Source organism: Bubalus kerabau, chromosome X, assembly GCF_029407905.1.
Source record: "Bubalus kerabau isolate K-KA32 ecotype Philippines breed swamp buffalo chromosome X, PCC_UOA_SB_1v2, whole genome shotgun sequence".
Taxonomy (NCBI): Eukaryota; Metazoa; Chordata; class Mammalia; order Artiodactyla; family Bovidae; genus Bubalus; species Bubalus kerabau.
The window spans coordinates 118,782,563-118,808,985 of record NC_073647.1 but is presented as its reverse complement, the minus strand read 5'-3'; the positions used below and the strand labels follow the sequence as shown (position 1 = coordinate 118,808,985).

The window sequence follows — 26,423 nt, the reverse complement described above, 5'->3', positions numbered from 1 at the left end:
ATTGATTCTTCAATCTAACAACATGGTATATCTTTCCATCTGTTTGTGTCATTTTTTTTTTTTTTGCTTTTTCTGTATGCTATTTATTTTATATATTTATTTAACTTTTTATTTTGTATTGGGGTATAGCCAGTTAACAATGTTGTGGTAGTTTCAGGTGAACAGCAAAGGAACTCAGCCATACATACACATGTATCCGTTCTCCCCCCAACTCCCCTCCCATCCAGACTGCCACGTAACAGTGAGCAGAGTTCCCTGTGCTATACAGTAGGTCCTTGTTGGTTATCCATTTTAAATATAGCAGTGTGTACATGAGTTTGTGTCATCTTTGATTTCTTTCATCAGCATGTTATAGTTCTTGAAGTATAGGTTTTTGTCTCCTTAGGTAGGTTTTTTTTTCCTATGTATTTTATTCTTTTTATAAGATGGTAAGTGGGATTGTTTCCTTAATTTCTCTTTCTGATCTTTTGTTGTTAGTGCAATAGATTTCTTTGTATTAATTTTGTATCCTGCACTTTTACTGAATTCATTGAGCTCTAGTATTTTTCTGGTAGCATCTTTAGGATTTTCTCTGCATAGTATCATGTCTTCTGCAAACAGTGACAAATTTACTTCTTCTTTCCCAATTTGGATTCCTTTTCTCTTTCTTCTTTGACTGCAATGGCCAGGACTTCCAAAACTATGCTGAATAAAAGTGGTGAGAGTGGACATCCTTGTCTTGTTTCTGATCTTTTCTTTTTAATATATATATCTTATTGAAATGTAGCTGACATACAATGTTTCAGGTGCACAGCAAGCTGATTCAGTTATACAAATACACATATATTATTTTTTAAATTATTTTCCATTGTAGGTTATTACAAGATAATGATTATAGTTCCCTATCCTATATAGTGAACCTTTGTTGCTTGTTGCATATCTATTTTTTAATTAGATATCTAGCATTCTATTCATACTGAGTTAAATAAGTGGAATCAAAATGTCATAATTTTTTAGTTAGGCAAAAATTCATAGGTTTTCTAAAATATATTTATTATACATATTTATATGTATACAAAAGCTTTTCTACTACACTTGATAAAGGCTTGAGAAAGAACATTAAAAAAAGAGAGATGGAGAAATTGGAGAACATAAACTAAATGAAATGGAAGCACTGAATATGAAATAGAAAAAGTAAAACAAACTAGATAAAAGTAAAAGATCATCATACAGTCCAGTTGTTTTTAAACATGACTGCTCATTAGAAACATATCTGGAGCTCTGAAGAAAAAAAATCAATACCTGAGCATCTGTATTTTTTGAAAAATTTCAAGATAATTCTGATATGCATCTGGATTTTAAATGATTGCAGGTTTTTCTATTAAATGGTAGTTTTAGTGATATAGAATTCTGTTATTTTTCTGTTGACCAGTCAGGATACAATGGTATTAAGTGAGTAAGTTACCTAATCACGAGAGTAAAAAATGTTTTATCAGTTTTCACAATCAATAGCCAGACAAAAAGTAAAAGATAATTACAATTGTAAGTCATAATGGGAACAGGATTAACTTAACAATATAAAATAATTACATACTATTTGGTGGGGGGTGGTGGTCAGGCAGAGTGATGTGGTAAGTGGAAGTTCATAATGCACATGTTTTAATCCACCCAGCCAGTCTGTGTCTTTTGGTTGGTGTGTTTAATCCATTTACATTTAAGATAATTATTGATGTATGTGATCCTATTACCATTTTCTTGATTGTTTTGGGTTACTTTCTGTGGGTCTTTTCCTTCTCTTGTGTCTCCTGCCTAGAGAAGTTCCTTTAGCATTTGTTGTAAAGCTGGTTTGGTGGTGCTGAATTCTCTTAACTTTTGCTTGTCTGAAAAGCTTTTGATTTCTCCATTAAATCTGAAGGAGAGTCTTGTTGGGTAGAGTATTCTTGGTTGTAGGCTCTTTCCTTTCATCACTTTAAATATATCATGCCATTCCCTTCTGGCTTGTAGAGTTTCTGTTGAGAAATCAGCTGATAGCCTGATGGGAGTTCCCTTGTATGTTATTTGTTGTTTTTCCCTTGTTGCTTTTAATATTTTATCTGTCTTTTTGTTTGTTTAGTTTGATTACTGTGTGTCTTGCTGTGTTCCTCCTTGGGTTTATCCTGCCTGGGACTCTCTGTGCTTCCTGGACTTGGTTGACTATTTCCTTTACTATGTTTGGGAAGTTTTCAGTTATTATCTTTTCAAGTATTTTCTCAGGTCCTTTCTCTCTCTTTTCTCCTGGGACTCCTATAATATGAATGTTGGTGCATTTAATGTTGTCTAAGAGGTCTCTTAGGTTGTCTTCATTTCTTTTCATTCTTTGTTCTGTGGCAGTGATTTCCACCATTCTGTCCTCTAGGTCTTTTATCCATTCTTCTGCCTCAGTTATTCTGCTATTGATTCCTTCTAGTGTATTATTCATCTGTTTGTTCTTAGTTCTTATAGGTCTTGGGTCAACATTTCTTGCATCTTCTCAGTGTTTGCCTCCATTCTTTTCCTGAGATCCTGGATCATCTTCACTATCATTATTCTGAATTCTTTCTCTGGAATGTTGCCTGTCTCCACTTCATATATCTGTTTTTCTGGGGTTTTATCTTGTCCCTTCATCTGGGACGTATCTTTCTGCTTTTTCAGCATGATTAACTTTCTGTAATATGGTTTTTGTTTTAGCTGCTGTGGGGCTGTGCTTCTTCTGTCTGCCCTCTGATTGATGAGGCTAAGAGGCTTGTATAAGCTTCTTCATGGGAGGGATTGATGGGTAAAACAAGGCCTTGCTCAGTAAAGCTGTAATGCAATTACCTGCTGATGGGTGGTGTTGCACTCCCCCCCAGTAGTTGTTTGGCCTGAGGCAACTCAGCTCTGGGGCCTACAGGCTCTATGGTAGGGTTAATGGTGAACTTCAAGAGGGTTTATACCAAGGGGGACCTTCCAGTGCTCCTGTCCCTGTGGTGAGCCCCTGCCGACATACACCTCCACAGGAGGCCCTCCAACACTAGCAGGTAGTTTTGGTTTAGTCTCCTGTGGGGTGACTGCTCTTCTCCTCTGGGTCTTGGTGGGCATAAAACTTTGTGCCCTCCAAGACTGGAGTCTCTGTTTCTGCCAGTCCTCTGGAAGTCCTATAATCAAATCCTGCTGTCCCTCAAGGCCAAATTCTGTGGGGATTCCCAGTCCCTTTGTCAGATCCCCAGGTTGGAAAGCCTCATGTGGGGTTCAGAACCTTAACGACAGTGGGAGAACTTCTTTGGTATTACTGTTTTCCAGCCTGTGGGTCACTCACCTGGCAGGTATGGGGTTTGATTTTATCATGATTGTGCCGCTCCTACTGTCTTGCTGCAGCTTCTTCCTTGTCTTTGGATGTGGAGTATCTTTTTTTTTTTTTTTTTTGGTAGATTCCAGCATCTTCTTGTCGATGGTTGTTCAATAGCTAATTACAATTTTGGTGCTCTCGCAGGAGGAGATGAGCACATGTCCTTCTACTCTGCCATCTTGAACCAGAAGCCTGTTCATGATCTTAAAGGGAATGCTTTCAGCTTTTCATCATTGAATATGATGTTAGCTGTGGGTTTGTCATAATGGCTTTTATTATGTTGACATATGTTCCCTCTATGCCCATTTTCTGGAAAGATTTTTTAAAAAAATCTCAAACATATGTTGAATTTTATCAAAAGATTTTTCTGCATCTATTGAGATAGTCATATGATTTTATTCTTCAGTTTGTTAGTGTGGTGTATCACTGATTAATTTGTGGATATTGAAAAATCCTTGCATCCCTGGGATAAATTCTACTTGATCATGGTGTATGATCCTTTAATGTGCTGTTGAATTCAGTTTGCTAGTATTTTGTTGAGGATTTTTTGCACCTATATTTTATCATCAGTGATACTGGCCTGTAATTTTCCTTTTTTTTTTTTTTTCCGTGGTATCTTTGTCTGGTTTTGGTATCAGGGTGGCCTTATAGAATGAGTGTGGAGGTGTTCCTTCCTCTGCAATTTTATGGAATAGTTTCGGAATAGGTATTAACTCTCTCTAAATGTTTGACAGAATTTGCCTATGATGCCATCTGGTGCTGGACTTTTGTTTGTTGGGAGTTTTGAAATCATAGCTTCAAATTTCAGTACTTGTAATTGGTCTGTTTACATTTTCTATTTCTTCCTGGTTCAGTCTTGGGAGATTGTACCTTTTTAAGAATTTGTCCATTTCTTCTGTACCTTTTTAAGAATTTGTCCATTTCTTCTAGGTTGTTTATTTTATTGGCATAGTTGCTTACAGTACTCTTTTATTGGTCCTTTGTATTTCTGTGGTGTCGGTTGTAACTTTTTTCATTTCTAATTTTATTGATTTGGGCCCTCTCCTTTTTTTGTGATGAGTTTGGCTAAAGGTCTTTCAGTTTTGCTTATCTGTCCAAAGAACCAGCTTTTGGTTTCATTGATATTTTCTATTGTTTTCTTCTCTATTTATTTCCGCTCTGATCTTTATGATTTCTTTCCTTCTGCTACCTTTGGGTTTAGTTTGTTGTTTGTCTAGTTGCTTTAGGTGTAAGATTAGGTTGTTTATTTGAGATTTTTCTTGTTTTCTGAAATTAGCTTATATCACTGTAAGATTACATCTTAGAACTGCTTTTGCTGCACCCCATAGGTTTTGGATTGTCACATTTTCATTTGTTTCTAGGTATTTTTTGATTTCCTCTTTGATTTCTTCAGTGATCCATTGGTTGTTTAGTAGCATATTGTTTAGCCTCCACGTATTTGTGTTTTTTAGAGGTTTTTTTTTTTCTAGTTGATTTCTAATCTCATAGCATTGTGGTCAGAAAAGATGTTTCATGTGATATAAATTTTCTTCAATTTACTGAGACTTGCTTTATGGCCCAGAATATGATCTGTCCTGGAGAATGTTCCATGTGCACTTGAAGAATGTGTATTCTGCTCTTTTGGATGGAATGCTCTGTAATATCAATTCAGTTGATTTGGTCCAATGCATCATTTAAGGCCTGTGTTTCCTTATTGAATTTCTGTCTGGATGATGTGTCCATTGATGTAAATGGGGTATTTTTTTTAAATGCTTTTTTATTAATTTTTATTGCAGTATAATTACTTTATGATGTTGTTACCTTCTACTGCGTAGCAAAATGAATTAGCTGTATGTATACATATATCCCTTCCCTTTTGGATTTCCCTCCCACTTAGGACATCACAGTGCATTAAGTAGAGTTCTCTGTGCTGTACAGTATGTTCCCATCAGTTGTCTATTTTATATATAGTGTCAATAGTGTATATGTGTCAATCCCAATCTCCCAATTCATCCTACCCCCCTCACCCACCTTGGTATCCATATATTTGGTCTCTATGTCTGTGTCTCTATTGCTCCTTTGCAAATAAAGTTATATATACCTGTTTTCTAGATTCCATATATATGCGTTAATATACAATATTTGTTTTTCTCTGACTTACTTCACTCTGTATGACACATTCTAGGTCCATCTGTGTCTCTACAGATGACCCAATTTTGTTCCTTTTTATGGCTGAGTAATATTATATTGTATATATGGACCACATCTTCCTTATCTATTCCTCTGTTGATGGACATTTAGGTTGTTTCCATATCTTGGCTATTGTAAATAGTACTGCTATGAAGATTGGGGTGCATGCACCTTTTAGAATTAGAGTTTTGTCTTTTCTGAATATATGCCCAGGAGTGGAATTGCTGGATCATATGGTAACTCCACTTTTAGCTTTTTAAAGGAAACTCCATACTGTTCTCCATATGCATATGTAGCTGCACCAATTTACATCCCCATTAACAGTGTAGGAGAGTTGAGAGTTCCCCTTTCTCTACACCCTCTCCAGCATTTATTGTTTGTACATTTTTTGATGATGGCCATTCTGACTGGTGTGAGGTGATACCCCATTGTAGTTTTGATTTGCATTTCTCTAATAATTAGCAACATTGAGCATCTTTTCATGTGTCTGTTGGCCGTCTGTATAGCATGTATCTTTGAACACTATAGTTTTGCTTGTTTTCAATGTTTAAATGGAATCATACTCTACATATCCCTTTGTGTGTATCTTCTTTTTATTTGGCATTATATTTATGAGTTTTACTCTTGTTTTGTGTGGTACAGTTTGCCCATCTTCCTTGCTTTATGATATCTCATTGTATACTATATATACTACAGTGTATATACTTGCTCTACTGCTGCTGGATATCTGGATTATTTCCACTTTGGGGTTCTTGGAAATAATGCTACTATTAATAATCTTCTACATATTACTATTCTGTACAAGTATGTACATTTCCATTGTATATATACCAAGGAGTGGAATAACTGGGTCATGGGTTATCCATTAGTTGATAATGCCAAATTGTTTGTCAATTACAAGTTACATTTCCTCCCATGCAGTATGAAGTCCCCATTCCTCCACATCATTACCAGTACTTGCTACTGTTTGATAACACCAGTGTGTGTTGACTGTATAGTAGTATCTTTGCCGGGGACCAGCCCCAGCTGATCCAGGGTATTCGAAGGAGAGACGGCTAGGCGAGGGTCAGGGAATAACTGCTTAATTACACTTTAATTAAGGATACAAGGAGTAATAGAATAAAGATAGCTCAGTGAGGAAATTCAGTGGAGAAAAGCGGCTGAAATAAGGATAGCTCAGTAGGAAAATTCAGTGGAGAAAAGAAGCTGAGTGGCTTGGTTTACGTGGAAAATCAATATAACCCGTGACACCAGGTTAGCTCTGACCACGGAGGCCGCAGGCGCCCTCTCGAATAGCGGAAGGTGCCCCACCTTAGACACCTTCTCGAGTGGGTCTTAGAAGCCCAGGCAAATAAATGGTCGCAGAGGACATCCGCGCTCCAGATGGACGCTCAGCTGGAATTTGGGAGAGATAGTGACATGGGGAGACCAAGTTTCAGTGAACAAGGCCCGCACTTTATTTTCCAAAGTAGTTTTTATACCTTAAGGTATGCATAGAGGATAATGGGGGAAGGGGTGGAGTCATGCAAGGACAGCAGTTCCTGGTTCTAATCTAAGCCAGGCTTTCAAACTTATCATATGCAAAAGTTCAGGTGATTGACATCATCTTCTTGCCCGGAGGCCTGTTAACATTTTAAGAAACTTATTTTTCTCTAAAGGTGATTATTCCAAAGTCAGGCACCAGCCTTCCAAAAAGCATTAGACAAAGCTGCATTTTACATTTCTATACACCCATTATATCAATCAATACACTGCCAAGGACACAGTAGGTAAGGAGTATGGAGACTTAGCAGCAAACATTGGCCCAACAAGTGAAAAACCCTTCACCAATACATTTTCTAATCAATCTTTTAACTACTCAAAGGAATCTGTGTTTAGGCAGTTTAGAACATCTCCTGCCTCTCACAGTTGGGAGGCTCTGAACAATCACATGTGGCCGGAAAAACCCATTCAGGCAGGCTAGAGGATTTCCAAAGGAGTTTGTAGGTTGAAACACTGTCACATCCAGGAATTATTAACTGGAGCTGTAAGCTAACTCTCTTTTCAGAGAGGTAGTGGGGGACAGCCCCCCGTAAAGTCAGAGGTGTAGGTGAAAGCACAAAGCAGAAAGTAGGCAGACTCTGGTTTTGGGGGTAGATGCTTGAGAATTTCCAGGGGGACTCCTGAGGCTCGATCCCGCCTTTGCGTATGCCGAGCCTCCTTCCTCATGACCTTTGTCATGGGTGGAGTGCCTCACGCTGGCTCCCGGCAGTGATAGAATTCCAGTTGAGCTATTACAGATCCTCACTCAATATGCAATATGCCGGCTCCCAGCATATCTTGATGTTTTAATGTACACTTCTCTGATCACTGCTGATGTTGAGAATATTTTTATGTTTCTTGGTTAGTTGGATACCTACTTTTGTGAGGTACCTGTTGAAGTCTTGTACATTTTTCTACTGGATTGTTTGTCTTATTGATTTGTATGAAATCATCCATTGACATATTTTGTAATATTTTCTCCCATTCTATGACTTGCCTTTTCAGCTTCTTAATCATATCTTTTGATAGTGTTAATTTATTCCTAAGATCCTAAATTTAATACTCTTGTTTATCAGTCTCTTTCTTTATGGTTTATGCTTTTTGTGTCCTGTTTAAATCATCTTCTCCTACCCTACATTATGAGGATATTCTAGAATACTATTTCTGTTGAAGCTTTATTGTTTTGCCTTTCACAGTTTAGTTGCTCTGTCGTGTCCGACTCTTTGCCACCCCATGGACTGCAGCACGCCAGGCTTCCCTGTCCTTCACTATCTCCTGGAGTCTGCCCAAACTCATGTCCTTCAAGTTGGTGATGCCATCAAACCAGCTCATCCTCTGTCATCTCCTTCTCCTCCTGCCCTCAATCTTTCCCAGCATCAGGGTCTTTTCCAATGAGTCAGTTCTTTACATCAGGTGGCCAAAGTATTGGCGTTTCAGCATCAGTCCTTCCAATGAATATTCAGGACTGCCTTTCACATTTAGATCTATATTCTATGCAGACACACATATTGTGTGTGTCTGATGTAAAGTATGGGTCAAGAATTTTCTTCCCACATGTTTATCCAGTTGTTGTCACATATTATTTATTGAAAAGACTGTTCTTTCCCCACTGCCCACCTCTCTGCTAAGGTCCAAATATGCTGGGACTCTTTCTGGGCTATTTTATGCTAATATCACATTTTCTACTTACTATAGCTTCATGGTAAATCTTAAAAGTCTTTAGAGTCACAGACATAGAAAATAAACTCATGGTTATGAAAGAAGAGAGGGAGGCAGGGAGGGACAAATTAGGAGTATGGGATTAACAGATACAAATTACTATATATAAAATAGATAAGCAACAAGTATTTATACCACAGGAAATTATACCCAATATCTTATAATAACATATAATAGAATATAATTTGTCAAACACAATATTGTAAATCAACTATATTTCAATTAAAAAAAGTCTTTAAAGGAATTTCTCATACCTTGTTCTTCTCCTTTAAGTTTGTTTGCCTTGACTATTCTAGATCCTTGGAATCTCATATAAATTTTATGATCAGTTTGTCAAGTTCCACAAATAAACAAACAAAAAAAGCCCTTGAAATTTTGAATTTGATCGCATTGAATCAGTAGACTATTTTGAAGAAAATTAGTACCTTTATGAGGTTGCATATTCCCAGTCATAACTATGGTGTATTTTTCCCTTTATTTGTCTTCTTTTAAGTTTTTCAATCACACTTTATAAACTATAACCTACATAGGAGTCTTTCATGTCTTTGGTTAGACTTATTCCTGGGTGTTTGATGTTGTTCAAATCTTCTATAGCCCTACTAATTTTTTGTCTGCTTCCCTATCATTACCGAGAGAGGGATGTTATAATAGCCCACTATTACGTTGATTTGTCTATTACTCCTTGAACTTCTGTCATTTTCTCCCTGTACTTTGAGGAGAGGTTATTAGGTGATTACTGATATAGAATTGTTATATCTTCCTGGTGATAGGATGATAAACTTTTTTATCACGATGAAATTACCTCTAGTAAATGCTTTTTGCCCCAAATCTGTTTTCTTTAAAATTAATATAGCTACACTGGTTTCTTTTGGCTGTTTTCACAATATATTTTTTCTGTCCTTTTTATTTTAAACCTTTATGTAATGCTTAAGATGTCTTATAAGTCTAGAGACTAATTCTTAAAAAGTACAGTCTGATCATCTTTTTCTTTTAATTGGAATGTTTAATCTATTTCCATTTAATGAAAAATTGAAAATATATTTGGGTTTGCATTTATTTTCCAAGGACCTTCAATTTGTCCCTTCTGTTATCATTGTTTCTCTTTCTTGCCTTCTTATGGACTGACTTATATTTTTATTTAGCTTGGAAGTTACACTTTTAAAATTTTTGTTTTAATGGTTACTCTAATCTTGAATCTCTGGCTCACAAAAGTTTAATATTTAATTAAGACTCATACCCTCTCCCTTGACAATTTAAAGAGCTTAAGACATTAACTCTTTTAAAAAAATTTAGGGTTGTGTTTTTTAAAAAAATTTATTTTTGGTTGTGCTGGGTCTTCATTGCTGGGTGCAGCTTTATCTAGTTGCAGCGAGTGGGGGCTGTTCTTTGTTGAGGTACGTGGGCTTCTTATTGCAGTGGTTTCTCTCGTTGCAGAGCACAGGCTCTAGAGCACACAGGCTTTGGTAGTTCTGGAGCACAGGCTCTAGAGCACACAGGCTTTGGTAGTTCTGGAGCACAGGCTCTAGAGTGTGGGCTCAGTAGTTGCAGCCCACGGGCTTAGTTGCTCTGTGGCATATGCAATCTTCCCAGATAAGGGATTGAACTTGTGTCCCCTGCATTGGCAGGCAGATTCTTAACTGTTGGACCACCAGAAAAGTCCCATGTCAATTCTTTTTACCTCTTTCCCAACTTATATGTCAGAGTATGTATTTTAATTCTGTGTATTAATTGTATATTAATTCTGTGTATTAATTTAATTCTGTGTATTTCAATTGTTCAGTTGAAACACAACTGAATATTCAGTTCAGTTCAGTCATTCAGTTGTGTCCAACTCTCTGCCACCCCATGGACTGCAGCACTCCAGGCTTCCCTGTCCATCACCAACTCCCAGAGCTCGCTCAAACTCATGTCCATCAAGTCGGTGATGCCATCCCACCATCTCATCCTCTGTCGTCCCCTTCTCCTCCTGCCTTCAATCTTTCCCAGCATCAAGGTCTTTTCAAATGAGTCAGTTCTTCACATCAGGTGGCCAAAGTATTGGAGTTTCAGCTTCAGCATCAGTCCTTCCAATGAATATTCAGGACTGATTTTCTTTAGGATGGATTGGTTGGATCTCCTTGCAGTCCAAGGGAGTCTCAAGAGTCTTCTCCAACACCACAGTTCAAAAGCATCAATTGTTTGGCACTCAGCCTTCTTTATGGTTCAACTCTCACATCTATACATGGCTACTGGAAAAACCATAGCTTTGACTAGACAGAACTTTGTCGGCAATGGACCATTAGTGTTACTTATTTATATACATGTACCCATCTACTTACCTATTTTCTCCTCATGTGCTCAGTTATTTTTTGTTGTTCAGACATTGTATCTGCTAAATATTTGCGGCAAATAGATGAGGCTGCTGCTGCTGCTGCATCGCTTCAGTTGTGTCCGACTCTGTGTGATTCCATAGACGGCAGCCCACCAAGCTCCTTTGTCCCTGGGATTCTCCAGGCAAGAATACTGGAGTGGGTTGCCGTTTCCTTCTCCAGTAGGTGAGGCCTAGGATGATTATATCTTCCTTTAGAGATGAATGACGGAGAAGGCAGTGGCACCCCGCTCCAGTACTCTTGCCTGGAAAATCCCATGAATGGAGGAGCCTGGTGGGCTGCAGTCCATGGGGTTGCTAGAGTTGGACATGACTGAGCGACTTCACTTTCACTTTTCACTTTCATGCGTTGGAGAAGGAAATGGCAACCCACTCCAGTGTTCTTGCCTGGAGAATCCCAGGGACGGGGGAGCCTGGTGGGCTGCCGTCTGTGGGGTCGCACAGAGTCGGACACAACTGAAGTGACTTAACAGCAGCAACAGCAACAGAGATGAATGACATTTTTTTTTCTGCAAGGCACCTGGGCACAAACCATCTGTGATTACATCTGTGATTTGAATGTCAGGGCTTGAGAAGGTTTGAATCTGAGGGGTCACTGTGAGGGTCTACTAATGGGTCACCCTTACTCTTAGGAGGTAAACTCTCAGGGTCCCCACTGAAAGTGAGGGAAGTTCACTAGCTCCTCCTCAACCCCTCACCTTCCAAATATGCCCTGACTCTCATCCCTTCCCTCTACCCCTGGGAAGCTGCCCCAAGTGCTACTGGGTCTCTTGGCCCCCTCCTCTGGAATGGGCAAATGCCCCCAGAGGAAAGTGGCCCTAAATGCTCACTCACTCCCTTAGACATTCAGTTCAGTTCAGTTCTGTCGCTCAGTCGTGTCTGAATCTGCGACCCCATGAATCGCAGCACACCAGGCCACCCTGTCCATTACCAACTCCCAGAGTTCGCTCAAACTCATGTCCATTGAGTCAGTGATGCCATCCAGCCATCTCATCCTCTCGTCCCCTTCTCCTCCTGCCCCCAATCCCTCCCAGTATCAGGGTCTTTTCCAATGAGTCAACTCTTCGCATGAGGTGGCCAAAGTATTGGAGTTTCAGCTTTAGCATCAGTCCTTCCAAAGAACACCCAGGACTGATCTCCTTTAGGATGGACTGGCTGGATCTCCTTGCAGTCCAAGGGACTCTCAAGAGTCTTCTCCAACACCACAGTTCAAAAGCATCAATTCTTCGGTGCTCAGCTTTCTTCACAGTCCAACTCTCACATCCATACATGACTATTAGAAAAACCATAGCCTTGATTAGACGGACCTTTGTTGGCAAAGTAATGTCTCTGCTTTTGAATATGCTATCTAGGTTGGTCATAACTTTCCTTCCAAGGAGTAAGTTTCCTCCAAATTCTGGTCCTGTAATTCTTCACTATCTTGTTAGTTTACTAACATCTCTAAACAGATGTTTTAAATATTTCAATCAACTGTTTCAGTTGTCTTAAGTATGAGGATTGGTCCAAATCACATAGTCTACTATTAGTAGAATGTGAAATCTGGTGGCTCAAATGTAAAGAATCTGCCTGCAGTGCAGGAGACACAGGAGACGTGGGTTCAATCCCTGGGTCGGGAAGATCCCCTGGAGGAGGGCATGGCAACACACTCTAGTATTTTTGCCTGGAGAATCCCCTGGACAGAGGAGCCTGGTGGGCTACAGTCCATGGGGTTGCAAAGAGTTGGACATAACTGAAGCAACTTAGCATGCATGCATGTGTGAAATCTGTTATTAAGACTTTAATTTCTAATTGTCCTGATTATTTGTGAGTTTCGAGAAAGGCCATTTTGATTTTATCTTCTGTGACTTGCTTGTTTATGTATTTGCTCATTTTTTTCTCTTTTAAATTTTATAAATAATGGATGATAATTCTTTGTCAGTTAGATGTGCTGCTAGCATTATCTCCAGGTTTGTGGCTTATCTTTTCGGTTTGCTTATGGCATCTTCTATAATTTCATTTTGAATGTAAATTAATTCAGCTTTATTGATCCTTTTCTTTCATGGTTTGTACATTTGATTGTTAAATGTTCTTGTCCTTTGTTCATATATTGGGATGTTAGTATTTTTAACCACTTTATATAAGTTCATTGTATAATAAATGTATCAACTCTTTATATATCATATTTGCTGCAAAATGTCCTTCCAAGTTTGTGGTCTGCAACTTTTTGATAGAAAAGTTTATATTTTTATGAGATCAAATCTTTTGGTTGCTTTGTGACTTTGCTTTCTTATAAACTTAAAAGTTACTCTCTTCTAGAGTTTTCCTGACTAATTCTGTGTTCTTTTCATTTTCTATCCTTTCATCAAAGAGTTCTTTGTCTAACAGTAGTTTTGGTGTAGGGTGTCTTAATTGTCTTAGCTTTGGAACAGATTACAATCTGGAAGGGTTACACATCCCTCCTTGATTTTCTTTCCTAGTATTTCCTTTAATTAAAATTAGGAAAAAAACCACTGTTTATTCTTCTAGATGAATAGTCATTTTGTAAAGGTCCAACATTTTTGTTTGGATTAAAAAAATTTTTTTTGGCCATGCTGAGCAGCATGTGGGAACTTCCCTGACCAGGGGTCGAACTCTCACTCTGGAAGTGCGGTACCTTAACCACTGGACGACCAGGGAAGTCCCTCTTTGGATTTTGGTTTGGTGCTGTATTAAACTTCCACATTAATTTGGAAAAAAATTGATGCCATTAAAATACTTAGCTTTTCCATTCAGGAACATTTCTGTTTATTCAAGTCTTTTATATTCTCAGCGCAGCTTTGAGGTCTTTTCATATAAATCCCATGGATTTTGTTGGTTTTTAAAAACTTGTTGCAATGGAGAATGGCGTCTGCTTTTACCATGAACATTTTCTAACTTTATTGCTAGTATATAAGGATAGCATTGAGTTCTGAGTGATTTTGTACCTGCTCTTTATTAACTTGAACAGCTTGCCAATTGTTCTCATGGGTATTTTAAGGTACATGATAGTATTATTAGCAAATATGTACAGTTTCGTCTCATCTTTTCCAACTTTGATACTTCTTTGCTCTGTTTTTGGTTGGTGTTTTAAAAGCAATATTAAATAATCATGGCAGGAGGATTATATTTTAGTGTGTGTGCTTAGTATGTGTTGAGTATGCCCCCCAGTGCATTAAAAATATAGATATATTGAGATATATTACTGTGGAAAAATACCAGCCTGGAAGAGATAGTGTTTATAGCATTTGTCTCCAAGTGGCAGAATCTGGCTGAATGTCTCCTTTTTGTTTATCCATATTTTCTAATCTTCTAGGAAGATCATGTGTTATTTAAGTAATTTAAAAGATTATTCCAATTGTAATGTCTTTATTGTGTCACTTTTAGTTGGATCATGTTGACTATGAGTTGAAATAGCTATTTGTCTGCTGAAGACATTTTCTATCTTATTTGTAAGAGTTTTTCTTTGTCTTTAGAAGTGCGGGCTGAATTTTGTGAAATTTTTTTTGGCAACTGTGAAGATGATCATATGATTTTTTTCCCTTTTTTTTGTAATTGAGGTCTATTTTATGTTCAGTAGAATGCGCAGTCTTAGGCATTTGGTTTGATGTGTTTGGCATATGTTGATGTAACCACCACCCCAAATGGGAAATAGAATATTTCCATCACCCTAGAAAGTTCTAGGAGAAGTCCTGTGGTAAGCTGTTGATTTGTGTGGCTGAGCCTCCACCTCCAGCCTGCGATTGGCTTGATTCCCCTGTCTCCAGCATCAGTTTAACATTTCAAGGGCCTGGTGCCACATGTCACATCCCAGTAGGCTGTCCCCTCTGGTCATTCATCATACCATCCTGGGGATAGAAGGGAAAACAGATTCTTTGCCAAGCAAGTGGCCATGGGGAGGGAGAGAGAAAGCTGCCTCCTGAGATGTGAAGAGGGAACTGCAGACGCTTGGAGCGTTCAGTGATCTAGCCTGAGAATGTGTCTCTGGCCAAACTGTTTCTGGGCACCACTCTCTGAAATGTGAGGATGGGGGAGGACCATGGAGAGAGGCTAGTGAGTACACTCCCTTGACCATGGAGTTTCACTGTAGGCCCTGCGGCCTGCGTGCTGTTCCTGGAGAAAATCAGATGCCACCTTGCCTGGTCCTCTAAGGGGACTTGGTACTCTCAGGGTACTCAAGGTCACTACTCTCGGTGACCTTGAATTCCTGGTCAGTGTCTGCTACCCTGTACCAACGTAGCTGGGTTCTTGTTGCAGATCTGCAGGCTCTGCTGCAATGGGTCATGGAATGATCCCCAGTGTTGTTTATTCAGCTTATCATATTACTGCCAGCTGGGCAAAATATAGAAGTACATGTTTCTATTCATTCCTACCAGCTTAATACTGTTGGATGTGTCTTCAATGCCCTGAAGTGCAGAAAATGAGCTTAGTAGTAGCATTATGCTTTTGGTTACCTGTACATGTAGGGTATGAAGTCTGCAGAAAGATGATTTGTGTGCGTGTGTGCCAAGTCACTTCAGTTGTGTCCAACTCTGCGACCCCATGGACTGCAGCCTGCCAGGCTTCTCTGTCTATGGGATTCTCCAGGCAAGAATACTGGAGTGGGGTGCCATGCCCTCCTCCAGGGGATCTTCCTGACCCAGGGATCGAAACTGTATCTCTTATGTCTTCTGCATTCCCACTAATGCCACCTGGGAAGCCCTGAATCAGATGACTTGGGGACCCCTGAATCAGAAGGCCAGAGGCTCAGATTTCTTATCTGAATGTGACCCAGACTCTTCTGTGTGTTTTCCACAGGGTGAGGTTTACCTGACTGAGGTAAATAATGTCTCCTGTTTATGTTTCCTTAATATGTGTCTTCTCAAAGTGAGCAGTTTAAAAAAAAAAAAAAGGTGAGCCCTGGTAGTATATTCAGGCCCGGCTATTTCTAGGGGTGTTGGCACTGGATACATGCAAGTGTGGGTTCCTGAAGCCACCCTGGTTCTGTACTTGGGCAGAGAGCCCCGGGCCAGGAAGGCAAGGTGTGAAGTAGGTCACTGAGGCACACAAGGGGGCATCTCAGGCCAAAGCCCAGCTCCCGACCCCAAGGGCAGCAGGCTCCCTCCTGAGGCTTTCCATTGCAAACGTCAAGCAAGGGACGGCCTTTCCATGCTGGGCGCCTGTACAGCTTGAATCAGCTTAGTCACCTCTTCCTAGGAGCTGTTGCAGCTTGGATTTTTTTTTTCTTTTTCTGTTTAAACCTGAAGCTATTTATAGCCTGCATCCATAGGCAAGTAGTTGAGTTGCAGGGCCAGGGGGCACGCGCCTCTGGCGGGGGAAGGCCAGGCCTTTATGGGAAGGTCTGAAAGGCCTAACCCTCTCCCTCTGATCCTTGGGTGGTTTGTCCTGCAATCTGAGGAGACAACTACCTTTTCGTGTTTTATACATTTTATTCATACATTTCTCCAACTTTGAAATGACAAAAGCCCAATTCTATGGTTTCCCATTACACAGCATCCTACAGGTATGTATATTCTACAAAGAATACTATGGAGTTTCTCTTCCTCCCCTGTCACACAAGAGACAACTGATTAGGGTTGCGTTGACTTGTCCTGTACCGACAGTGCACCAGCGTTCTGGGTGTTCTGGCGACAGGGCAAAGGGATCAGGGCAGGAGGGCGTGTGCTAAGGCATGTAAATAGATAAACACAGAGAGAAAGAAAAGCGGGACATTTACAAAGAATCCGAACCTTTCCGATGCCCTCACCTCCGGGGTGTCGGAGGACACAGACGCTCTTGCACGCTAAGGCTTGGCTGTACCCTGCAAATACTTACAATTGGATACGGTGAAATATACAACAACTGTTAACATCGCTCTCTTTTAATCACTGAGACAATACTTCAAAACCTTTTATAAAAAGGCAATTATACATACAGAAAAAAAAAAGGAACACGTTGGCATAACTTTATGCAAAATAACCCCAGAACTGAGTTTGAACGGCGACGTGCCTGCCTGGCAATTAAACATGATGCTATGGTCTCTGCACGTGGGTATTGGGATCGTTCGGCCTTTGTGTCAGCTCCTGGGCCTGCTGCCCCCACAGCTTCTCACCCCCTGCACAGGCGCCCTCTGGGGACACAGCAGAGACCAGAAATTGAGTCCCCCAATTCTTGGTTTCTTCAAAATGCAAATAATAGCCAGGGCTGCTCATGGTGGAGAAACCCCTATTTCTACCCCCAAGCAGAACTCCTTCCAAGAGACTGCACAGCCTCTGGGTCCCAAGATGGTCACCCCCAGGGCTTGATGGGTGAGACCACTGGCACGTTCCTTTGGTCACATGTGGGAGAGAAGGGAAGGAACACAGATGGGGCAGCGAAGCTCCAATGTTCTATGTGTAAAGAAATAGGGGGTTGTGCTTGGGGCCAGAAACGAGGTCTCCCGGGCGTGGTGCCAAACATCTGTTTTCTTTTGCTTGGTCCATTTGCACAGGGTCAAGAGAGTTGATGGTTAGGTGAGGGATGGGGGTAGCTCTGGGTTTTCTATATGTCAGCCCACCTTCTGCAGCCCAAGAGAAGCAGAGAGAAGACCAGATAAAAAGGATGTGGACTGGTGGACATAAACTCTTTCTTCCTTTCTCTCACTTCCTGGATGCCTGTTACCCCTAAACTTCACTCACTAAACTGGAAGACCCAAGACTTCCAATAGCTCCAAGTTTAAGGCAAACTGATGAGTGGGTGTGGGCAAAGCCAACCAAGCATTGAGCCTTACAGATGACGTCCCGTAACCAAAGACACCAAGTGGAGGGGAAGACCTTACTTCTAAAGGGATAAGAACTGGAAAAGTTCTACCAAATGAAACGATTCATGAGGAAAGCTTGTAGCCCTTCTGTAAGCTGCAGTCAGAAGCAAAAGATCTTTCTAAGAGGAGAATTAATAAGAGGCGCAGAACAAGAGAAAGAACACTTGGGGACCTTGGTATCTAAGCCCTTGGAAACAGGATGGAATTAGGAGGCTGTGTTCAGTTCTGGAAAAACAAGCCCCTCCTCCGTGTCTCCCCCCCTGCCCCGCAACACACACACAAACACACACACTGGTTTGACAATAGGAAATAAGCAGGGGGATGAGAATCCACAGAGGCTTGTTTGGAATGCTGATTGCAAGATGCCTTCTCTTCTTTCCAAGGAGATAGCCTGGGAGGCATTAAGAATATATTAATCAAGAAATGTTCTTGCTAGCTTTAGCGGTTATGTTCTCTTTGCCCTCAAGTGACTGACCTGAAATGAAGAAAAGGCTATCAGGGGGAGACAAGAGCTTTTGCTTTGGGTCACCTGTCCTTAAAGGGCAGTGTCCACGCTGGACATTTCCACTGCTCAGTGTCCCCAGGGGTGGCTCAACTGATTACACTTTTTCCAGGAATGAACGCAAAGGCTTAATGAACAGATTAACTACAAGTGATTTAAAAACAAACCAAAAAAACCCTCTATAATCATGAGATCAAAGTCTTAAAAAATAATCATAACATGGAGTCCAGGCCCAGTGGGCTGGCCCCATCAGTGGGAGATGGACTGGGCCCTGGGGAAAAAGGAGCATATGCTGGTCCTTCGCGCTGTAAGGACTTTGCAGCATCTTTGGATACCCCACCGCCAATGGGACGGGCTCAGAAGATGCCTTCTGAATGCAAATTGCCAAGAAGTAGGTCACCCATTTCTGTTCCTCTCTGAGCAAATATTTTAAACCATCTCACCTAACAGGAGATATACTTAATTGCTTTTTAAAAGGCTACCATATTATCTCAACACTGGGATGCTTCCTGAATTAAACTGAGTGACATTTTCCTTTTTAGTCTTAAAATTGAACATGCTGCCTGGGCAAAGTAATTACTGTTTTATGATTAGAAAATCAGGACATTCTTTTTAACAGCTAATTTGACATATTAACCCCTATCCCCGTTTCTTGCTGTGAGGAATAGGACTGGAAAGAGAGCCCTCAGAATATGGCTGAATTGACCAGTGTTAAGATTTAATAATCTAATCATCTGCTCTGTTCTTTGAAAGGAAAAAAATGATTTTGTGGATGGAATGGAAACAGTAAAGCAGCTTTTGAGCAATTTTCTGATTGCTCAGCGGACAACTGTAATGGAGTGGTAGCAGCAGTGTACTGTAATTACTCTGGAATCAGAAATTTAAGTCTTTTCTGCTAGGTCACAAAGACACTGCTTTAGGATAGTCGTATATTAGCAGAAGGGAAGAGATGACCTCTTTGAGAAGTCAGAATGAGTTCTGGGCGCAGGGATTTTGCCGCCTGCACAATGGTGAGAATGCCACCAGCCTGTGTACTTCTCAGCCCTGGGGCCACAGACTACACTGGCATTGCTTTTCTCTTCCTCTGCCTGACCTGCCTTTACCAGCATGGTGGGTGGCTCAAGACAGGCATCGTCAAGCATCCCCGGAGACTTGGTCTCAGAGGGCAAGTGGGCCATGGGGGTTCCTACCAGAGGGAGGGAGCTTCATTTCTCAGGTGTCAGTTGCATTCTTCTTTGTGCTTCATTGGAAAAGAGGTAGCGCGGGCATGTTCACACTGAGAAGAGCCCCATTGTGACCAATACCATCCTGGGAATGACTGGCTGGCCTTGGTGTCGCTCAGATTGCAGTCAGTCCCATCGCAGCCCCAAACAGCTCTCGGGGTTTCTCCCTCCATCCAGGGTGTCTCTGGTTTAGTGGTTTGGTCACCCTGAGGTGGGACCCCAATGGAAGCAGTTTACTTAGCACTTTGTAAGCTGTATACTCATTGGGTCACCGACAAAGGACAACATCAGAGGAAAACCCAGCATTGTTCGGTAAGAGTAGGGGGAGGGGAGGGCGACACCCTCAAGAGTATACAAAGGCCTTCTCTGTGTGGTCCTTCAAGAGGAGCTGTTCTGCTCAGAACACATCCTGCATGTCCTGCCGAGGCACAAAGCAATGAGGCCATCTAACCTACAAGAAGGAAACTCGATGGTATTTTTTTCAAGGATCTCAGGTTAATAGAACCACTGACACTCGAATGGAAAAATCTGCCACTGACCTCTGGCAAAAAGCGAGAAAACCGCCAGCCTGACTCACCTGTATTGAAAGAATGTGACCTCACAGAAGGGTGATGGGATGGTTAATGTCTCTGATGCAACAAGGACATGATTCTCCTGTGCCAAGGGATATAGCAAGAGGAAGGAGAAACCTCATGTTGCCTCCAGCACATGAGTGGCCCTCGGGTGCACTGTGTTCTGGGAGCAGACGAGGTCCCAGCTGTGCTCTGGCAGAGTATTTTGTTGTCCTGCCAACTGATAGTCATTCCTAGGCCTTCGATGGTTCAATGAGCATCTAAAGGATTATAAAATCTAAAAGGTCATCACCTTGTAAACCTGAACAAATCTATGATGAAATGAAGGACCCAAAGGCATTTAATTATTGAACACATAAAAGGAAGTATATTTAAAAAAAAATTGGTCAAACTGTCCTGTTATCATTTTAAAGGAATTTACAGGGCTGTTATAGATTATTCTTTTGGAATAATTCAGTTTATAGCAAATGCCTAAACTGGTTTCTTCATTGCACAGTATATTCTCTTAAAATGGGTGCTTTAAAACAATTACATACATATTAAAAATCCTCATTTCTTTGCTTAATTAAAATGTTAATACTCTCAGACAACACAGATCTGAAATGGTGAAACCAGCAATTCCCCCTCCCACCTTACAACAAATTAAATTGAGACAAAATTACAAACACATTTCACTACATGGTTATTATTAATAAAAATCAGTTTCTTTTGTTTGTTTTTTTTTATAAAGTTGCCCGAAATGCAAGGGATGTGCATAGGTTTACAACTTAGTCATAATAGCATTTTATTCTTATTCCCCTGGGTGTGCCCCGTGAACGGAATGTACTTTGTTGTAGATTACAGATTGTTTTGTCCAACACAGACACACCGACAGCATAACGCTCGCGACTGTCCACATGCATTAAGAGTCAAGACCCAACTTCAAATCTCTAAAAGGTTTACAGGGTGCTTCAAAGAGACAGTATCACATTATCTGGATGTTACATAAAGGACTTAAAAAAAATACTATTCTAAAAAAAAAGAGGAAAAAAAGGCCTTTAAAAATTCATGAGTTTTGTAATCACTAGACTGATTATTTCAAATAAATAAAGGAAAGAAAGATATTCCAATCCATAAAATCAGACTCTAAAAAGAATGTAGTGTTCCAACCCCAGTCAAGGTAACAGAATCATTGTTTATTATTATTAAAATAGATTATAGAAAGCAGCATCTATTTTGTGCAGTTTTTAGGGGCCTTGGAAATAAAAAGCTATGATTTCCAAAAATATAACATTCCAAAGGATTGAATAATACATACATTTAAAGATACATTTTATTAAAGTTTAGGAGAACTGATTAAAAAAGATACTGTCTCTTTAAATTAGTGTGTAATTGTTTTTCTCCTCCTATCTATTCGGACATGACAATAATTATAAATGTAGGTCACACTACAACTAGGTAGTCTCTAGGGACCACGACCTGCTGACACAAGGCCGATAACAAAGAGGCTTTTCCACGTGTGAGGTGCTCCCAGTTATGCGGAGGATATCTGGGAGAGGGGGCCTAATAGACCCAGGAGACGGGGACCCACTGCGGGGCTGTGCACACGTGCTCCACGGCTTCCTCCAAATGTCTGATTGTCTCGTCGATTTCATTGTTGATAATTGTGAGATCGAAGTAGTGTGCGTATGTTCTCTGTAAGATGTCAGACTCCTTCTGCAGACGCTGAAGAGATTCATCCTAAATGGTGAGGGGATGGAGGAAGGGGTGGGCGTGGGAGGAGGGAGAAGCAAAGAGGAGAGAGAAGTCAACCAAGATGGTTTTCTCGGGCTACATTTCTGTCTGTCCCGGTGTCAGAAACAGTTGAGGCCCGCCCGTGATGGGACACATCTGAGTGTGGGGCCGAGGCCGCTTTGTGACAGAGGAGATGATGGCCCCCAGGATGGCAGGGTCACAGAATGACGGCTTATAACCGTGACTGCTCACTATGCAACAGGGCCTCTATGCCAACCTGGATGGACCAGGACACAACACTCCTCAGCAAACACACGACCCTGCTCTGGCGGAACTGTGCCCGTCTGGAGTCAGCCGAGACTGACTGTCAGAGTCAGCTGCTCTGTGCTCATCCCCCTGACCCAGGCCTGCCTCATCTCAAACCACTCTCCTGTTTGGCCGAGTGGAGGGGGCTTCGGGGGCGGGGGTGAGGTCAGAGCCCTGCATCCCCTTTCCTTGGTCCTCTGCTCTTGCTTGCACCGAGCCCCGGATCCCAGCTGTGTTTGCCCCAAGAAGCCCCTGCCTCTGGACAACAAACGAAGTTGAATTTTTCTGCCATGTTCCCGGAATTCAATTACATATATAATGCATTGCCTTCACTCACTAGCAGTGGGTATGCCAGAGGCAAAATCTTTTTGGATGTTACCAGTAATGGATGAAATGAGGCCATATCCCAGATACAAAAGCAACTGACACCCGATGAATCCCTTCAAGGTGGTCTGCATTGGAAATGGCCAAACATCACTGTTTGTAGGTCCTCATATCTCTTACAGAAAAAACTCTGAAGGAGAAGCAGCTACTCAACTCTTTGCTGCAGTAAAGACTTTCCCTAAACTTCTGCCGTGAGCCCCAGAAAGCCTCAGGAGGGCAGTTCTTTCAAGATGAGGATCTCTTAAGGGCCACCAGAAAGTCTGCCTCTGCATCTTCATGGTGCAGATCTTGTTATAATGAGCTTTTAATGGGGAAGTTCAAGTTTGAAACCAGGAAACTCTGTAAGTCAAATTAACTGATTAGGTAGGTGAGCTGTTGGGTGGACTCTGAAATATATATCTATCAATAGATACAATTCAATGCCTATTTGTTTGATTAGTATCTCTCTCCCCAACTACAGCACAAACTTGCCCTGCTGTGCCCAGCACTTGGCATTTGCCTTATACATAGTAAGTGCTTAATAAACCTTACCAAAAGAGCAAGCGCTTGGCTGGCTAATACTAGCCGTGATAGGATGTGAGGAGTGTTAAATTGGAAATCTACTAGGAAATGGGGGCCCATGATGACAGAGACCCATCTCTGAAAGGTGTGGTGCCATCATTTGGGAGCTGTTGGCACTCACTGCAGGCTTAGGACCCCTCTTTTCCCTGAGGCCCACCTGTTTATAAGAGACTCTTCCTGGGGGAACCTCGGTGTGTGGTGCAACCCTTTGACAAGGGGATTTGAGGTAAGATAGTAACACTCGATTCCATCACAGCACCGCAGTGGGGATGACAGACACCAGACAAATTGGGAAATCAACCTTTTCTATCAGGACACTCTGAAATGAGAGTGTCCTAACCTGTTTTGTCATCTACCAGAATTTCAAAGCAGGATGTGGCATGCTTTGAATGTTAGGTATTAACTACTTCAGCGTAGGTAAGACCTCAGTTAATCATTACCTTCTAAGGTTGTATCAACACACTTTCTGCTTGCACTTAAAAAGCATAATATTTTCACTGTGGCTCGACAAGAAACACAACACAAAAGCCCCATTTTAGGAAACATGCCTTCACCCAAAGACAGGAGTGCTTCCTACCAGTATGAGAAGGAGCAATTCCTATCATGCCGTGCTCCAGGCTAGGGGATTCTATTGGAATATACAGTAGTCCTGGGCTAACATAAAGTCCTGGGCTTTAAGATCCACTAACAGGGCTTATAATTTGTTCAGAAAGCTGGGCTGATGAAAACATTCAAGAAAATTTATGACTGAGAGCATCACATTTTTAATGTAGTTCTCCCCCCCCCTTAAAGTTCCCTCTTAACGATCTTATAAGATGAAGTTTTATTTGTCAGTTTCTTCCTCTACAACAGCTTGTTTGCAGGCTTGACTTAACATGAGGAGGGTTTAACTCAGTGAAAACAAAATGCCTTTATTGTAACAGCAAAAGCAAGGATTTGTGGGAACAAAATGTCTACATTCTAATTCTATGAAAGGAAACAAGGCTGTATTTTATCACCTCCTAGCTGGTACTTACAGGCAATTTTCTGCACCATTTTGGCAGCTATGGAAAATTAGTAAAAGGGCAGGAAAAAAGGCAAAAACAAAAACAAAGCAAAGATGGTAATTCAAGAAAAATACATGGTAACCAAAGGATAAGAGCTAACCACAACATGGAGTTTCAAACATGTTTGTGTATTAAATAAGATGGAAAAGTAGACTTTACCAAGGAATACATCTTTTGCAAATGAAACTTAAAAAAATGACTGAAAATATGAGTGACATAGAAATCAAGATATTTAATCTTTAAACCTAGATGACTTCCCTGGTGGCTCAGATGGAAAAGAATCTGCCTGCCATGCAGGAGACGTGGGTTTGATCCCTGGGTTGGGAAGATACCCTGGAAAAGGAAATGGCAACCCACTCCAGTATTCTTGCCTGGATATTTAATTTTTTTCCTTAAGGTGAAAATCTCCAAGCTTTGATTTTACTGTCATAGACTTGGGTGAGTCTAGGCCACTGTTAACTAGACAGTGCCAAGAACATTCTGGTGGGTTCTAGACCCTGTGGAAGGGATGGTCTTCCGTATTAACTTTGTAGAGAGTTTCCTCGTATGAATGACCCTACAGCAGCAATATATTTACTGGACATGCCATAACTACCTTCTCATCAGCTGGGCAGTAGCAGGCTATGTGAGCCAGCTTGGTTCTAGACGCTACAGCTGGGCCTCACAGGCACCATCTCCATGGTGGCTGCTGACTTGAGTAGGCCTGAGAGGGGACTGAGCTCATTTCTAGGTTTGGGAGTCTCCAGGGGCCTGGGTAGAGGTCCTGCATGGGTTCTACACTGGAGGCTGCTCAAGGGAGCCTGGGCAGCTCAGCCAAGGCGGTGGATGCCTCATAGTTGTCCTTAGGCAAAGCCGTCTTTGGCTCCGAGCTCTGTCAGTACAGCTGTGGTCAGGAAGGCAGCCCCACAGGGCAGGAGCAGGCCCATGGACAAGGCTGACTGTGCTGGACGCTCAAGCTTGAATTTGCCTAATGACTCTGATCTCGGAAAAACCATACTTCTCTGTGGGGTGTAATTCCTCCTTCTGAAGGAGGACCTTGATCTCTGGAAATCTTAATGGCTGGCATGGAGGACAAAGCAGAGCTTCACTTAGTTGTCTTAATGAGATGGGGCTTTGGCCTTGAACGAGCAACACAAAGGCATCCTTACTCGGGATTGCTGAGTAGAGGACAAACTGATTAATTCTTACCTCATTCAAACCTGGAGTGATAGTTGGTGCGGCAATAAAAACAACAAAAGGAGCAAACTCCGCTGTTCTCAGGACCTTCAGTGCCTGTGTAAACAAAGAAGAAAACTGAGACTTAGAAATAGCCGATGCAGTGTTCCAACAAGCCCATAGAAAATGATACAACTGGAAAAGCCCTTGATTCAAATTTTTGGCCAGATATTATTAAATTTACCAATATTATAAATAACTTATATGACTTCTTTTTGTCCAAGGGGTGGACAGTAGCCATCGGAAAAGAAAAGCTGACAAACTGGACATTTTTCTTAGGAATCTCATGAATCGATCTGAATTATTTTTCTGCAGAAAAGTGAATACTGATTATGTTTGGTTACTGTTCATTCAAACCTGGTCATTTCAGTTTTTAGGAAATGCATTTTGGGGTAGATGGGGGCCAGCAGGCTGGCTCAGAACTCATCTAGAGCCCACCAAGCCACACTGCAAATTGCTCACAGGGAGAGCAAGTCCTGACCACTGTGACTGTGTCCACACCGACACAGGCCTTCTGAGCTGTCCCAGGGGAGGCCGCCCCACCCTATTCTGGGACTCTACAGGGAAGGGAGACCCCATGTAGAGACGGAGCCTGGAGCTGCTCTAGAAGCCATGTGACTGTGAGTAATTTGCAGGCTTGTGATAACACCTGTGTTCAAGGGAGAGGCACCTCTGAGGCCCCTTTCAGTTCTGTTCTGAGGCATCCAAAACCTCTAACTGCAAGCTACTAGTTTGCACAGAGATACTGCAAAGTTTGCACGTCCTGCTGTGGGAGTTGATTCTGGTCAGGGGTTGGTGCTTCTGCCCCTCCCCTCTGAGGACAGGGCTCTCCCCTGACCCCAAGCAAGGGGTTACACCCCCACCCTGCAACAAAGTCCAACATAGGCACACAATTCACAAGTGACTGACATATAACTAATTCATATGCATCAGGGGTAAATATCTTGCTGTCCTTTATTTAAGAATCTAACATGTCTATTCTGTTAGCCACAGTTTGCTTTCTTTTTTTAATTCATTTATTTTAATTAGA

The 26,423-nt window shown here is 41.4% G+C and overlaps 3 protein-coding genes across 10 annotated transcripts in view; 2 read left to right on the top strand and 1 right to left on the bottom strand.

Moving 5' to 3' along the window:
- The window catches only part of GPR82 (G protein-coupled receptor 82), a 198,511-nt gene that overhangs the window by 4,534 nt on the left and 167,554 nt on the right, over positions 1-26,423 (top strand). The gene's annotated exons all lie outside the window — the stretch shown is intronic.
- GPR34 (G protein-coupled receptor 34) overlaps positions 1-26,423 on the top strand; it is a 174,200-nt gene that overhangs the window by 4,484 nt on the left and 143,293 nt on the right. The window lies entirely within an intron of this gene.
- The window catches only part of CASK (calcium/calmodulin dependent serine protein kinase), a 372,876-nt gene continuing 366,960 nt past the window's right edge, over positions 20,508-26,423 (bottom strand). For all 7 annotated transcript variants that reach the window (XM_055562971.1, XM_055562973.1, XM_055562975.1 and 4 more), the window contains 2 exons: positions 25,367-25,450; positions 20,508-21,887 (listed from right to left, as the gene is read on the bottom strand). In XM_055562971.1, coding sequence (XP_055418946.1) covers positions 21,711-21,887; positions 25,367-25,450 — 261 coding nt within the window. In that variant the 3' untranslated portion in view covers positions 20,508-21,710. The remainder of the gene's footprint in view (positions 21,888-25,366; positions 25,451-26,423) is intronic.